Source organism: Penaeus monodon, chromosome 24 (genome assembly GCF_015228065.2).
Source record: "Penaeus monodon isolate SGIC_2016 chromosome 24, NSTDA_Pmon_1, whole genome shotgun sequence".
Classification (NCBI taxonomy): Eukaryota; Metazoa; Arthropoda; class Malacostraca; order Decapoda; family Penaeidae; genus Penaeus; species Penaeus monodon.
In genome coordinates this window covers 26,557,153-26,558,472 of record NC_051409.1, presented here as the reverse complement: position 1 = coordinate 26,558,472, position 1,320 = coordinate 26,557,153, and the positions used below count along the sequence as shown (strand labels likewise).

General features: G+C 38.2%; 1 protein-coding gene across 2 annotated transcripts in view; it reads right to left on the bottom strand.

The window, feature by feature from the left end:
* LOC119588696 (eukaryotic translation initiation factor 3 subunit B-like) overlaps nucleotides 1–1,320 on the bottom strand; it is a 9,251-nt gene that overhangs the window by 2,085 nt on the left and 5,846 nt on the right. For both annotated transcript variants that reach the window (XM_037937332.1, XM_037937333.1), the window contains exons 7-9: nucleotides 1,124–1,276; nucleotides 767–979; nucleotides 161–394 (exon numbers count right to left, since the gene is read on the bottom strand). In XM_037937332.1, coding sequence (XP_037793260.1) covers nucleotides 161–394; nucleotides 767–979; nucleotides 1,124–1,276 — 600 coding nt within the window. The remainder of the gene's footprint in view (nucleotides 1–160; nucleotides 395–766; nucleotides 980–1,123; nucleotides 1,277–1,320) is intronic.

The window sequence follows — 1,320 nt, the reverse complement described above, 5'->3', positions numbered from 1 at the left end:
CAAGCAAACAGGTGAAATTAATTCAAGTAATAATTGGTGAATGATTAAAAAATCTGGAAAAAGGCATTACTGACAACTCATGAAAAACGCTGAACTAGAACACAACAGAATGAAAGAGAAGGGGATGGGAGAAGAGTAAAAACACCAAACTTTACCACACCTGGAAATCCTTGGTGTCAACAAACTCCAGGGCTCCACTCATGTTGCGCAGGCCAGCGAGCACCACAAACTGTCCTTGTGGGGACCAGAAGAGATTGTTGCAAGGCCTCTTTTCCAGTCGCTTCAGCTCAGATGGGGCTTGACCCTTATTCACTTGGAAGAACAACACATTCACTGAAGGAGGCTCTCCTGTTATGATGCCAAATTTGTTGTTTACAGGCTCCCATGCAAATGCCTGTAGGCAGAAAGAATATATGATTAGAACTTGGAGAACTTGGGTGCTTGACTAGGACATCAGACTCAATATGTGTGTAGAGATTCCAGACGTACATCAATGATTCCACTCATGGATGCCTTTATTCAATAAGAATTTTTCTTTGTAAACCTTAATTTTATTTTGCAATTTACTGCACACCATGGAGATGGTTAGACTACTTAGGTGTATAGGTCCCAAGGTAAAAATCATTTTTAAAGTTATTAGCATGTTACTTAATTAACTAAAAAAAAATATCCAATATACTTGTACATACAAATATTTCCAATAAAACATCAGAAAACAAAAAAATACAAATTTAGGTCAAATTTGTATAAAACCATTATTCTGTACCTGAATGTTCTCCTTGATCTCCAAGCTGTCCACAGGGATGCCTTTCTCCCTCATGTGAAAGATTTCAAAGTTGTAGTAGATACCAGAGTACTTAATATCATTCCTCTCGCGCTTGGCCTTGGCATACCTAGCCACCTTGACGCAGAGGTAGTCACCACACTTCTGCCAGACCATCTTGCAGTCTGCTACGTTGAACAGGTTCTTCGTACGGATCTGTTAGGGAAGAATGGTATTATCCTTATATGAAGTCTCCTTGATAAAATCAGACCACTATTTTTTTAAAATACAAACAAAAACCTCAATCTTAATATGATCCAATAATAAAATGGACCTTAAATTCAATATAATTTTTCTCACCTCTTCCCTGCTGGGTATGGACACCAAGGACACCTTTGCAGGGACATCCTTGTCTTCAGCAATCCAATAAGCCAGAATATTGTCTGTTGGAGACCAGCCAAATTCTTTGATACCTGGTACCTTTATACTCTTCTTGTCTAGTAGCCCAAAGGACTGTAAACCAAGAAAAAATTATTATAAGCTGAACTTTCATTTTT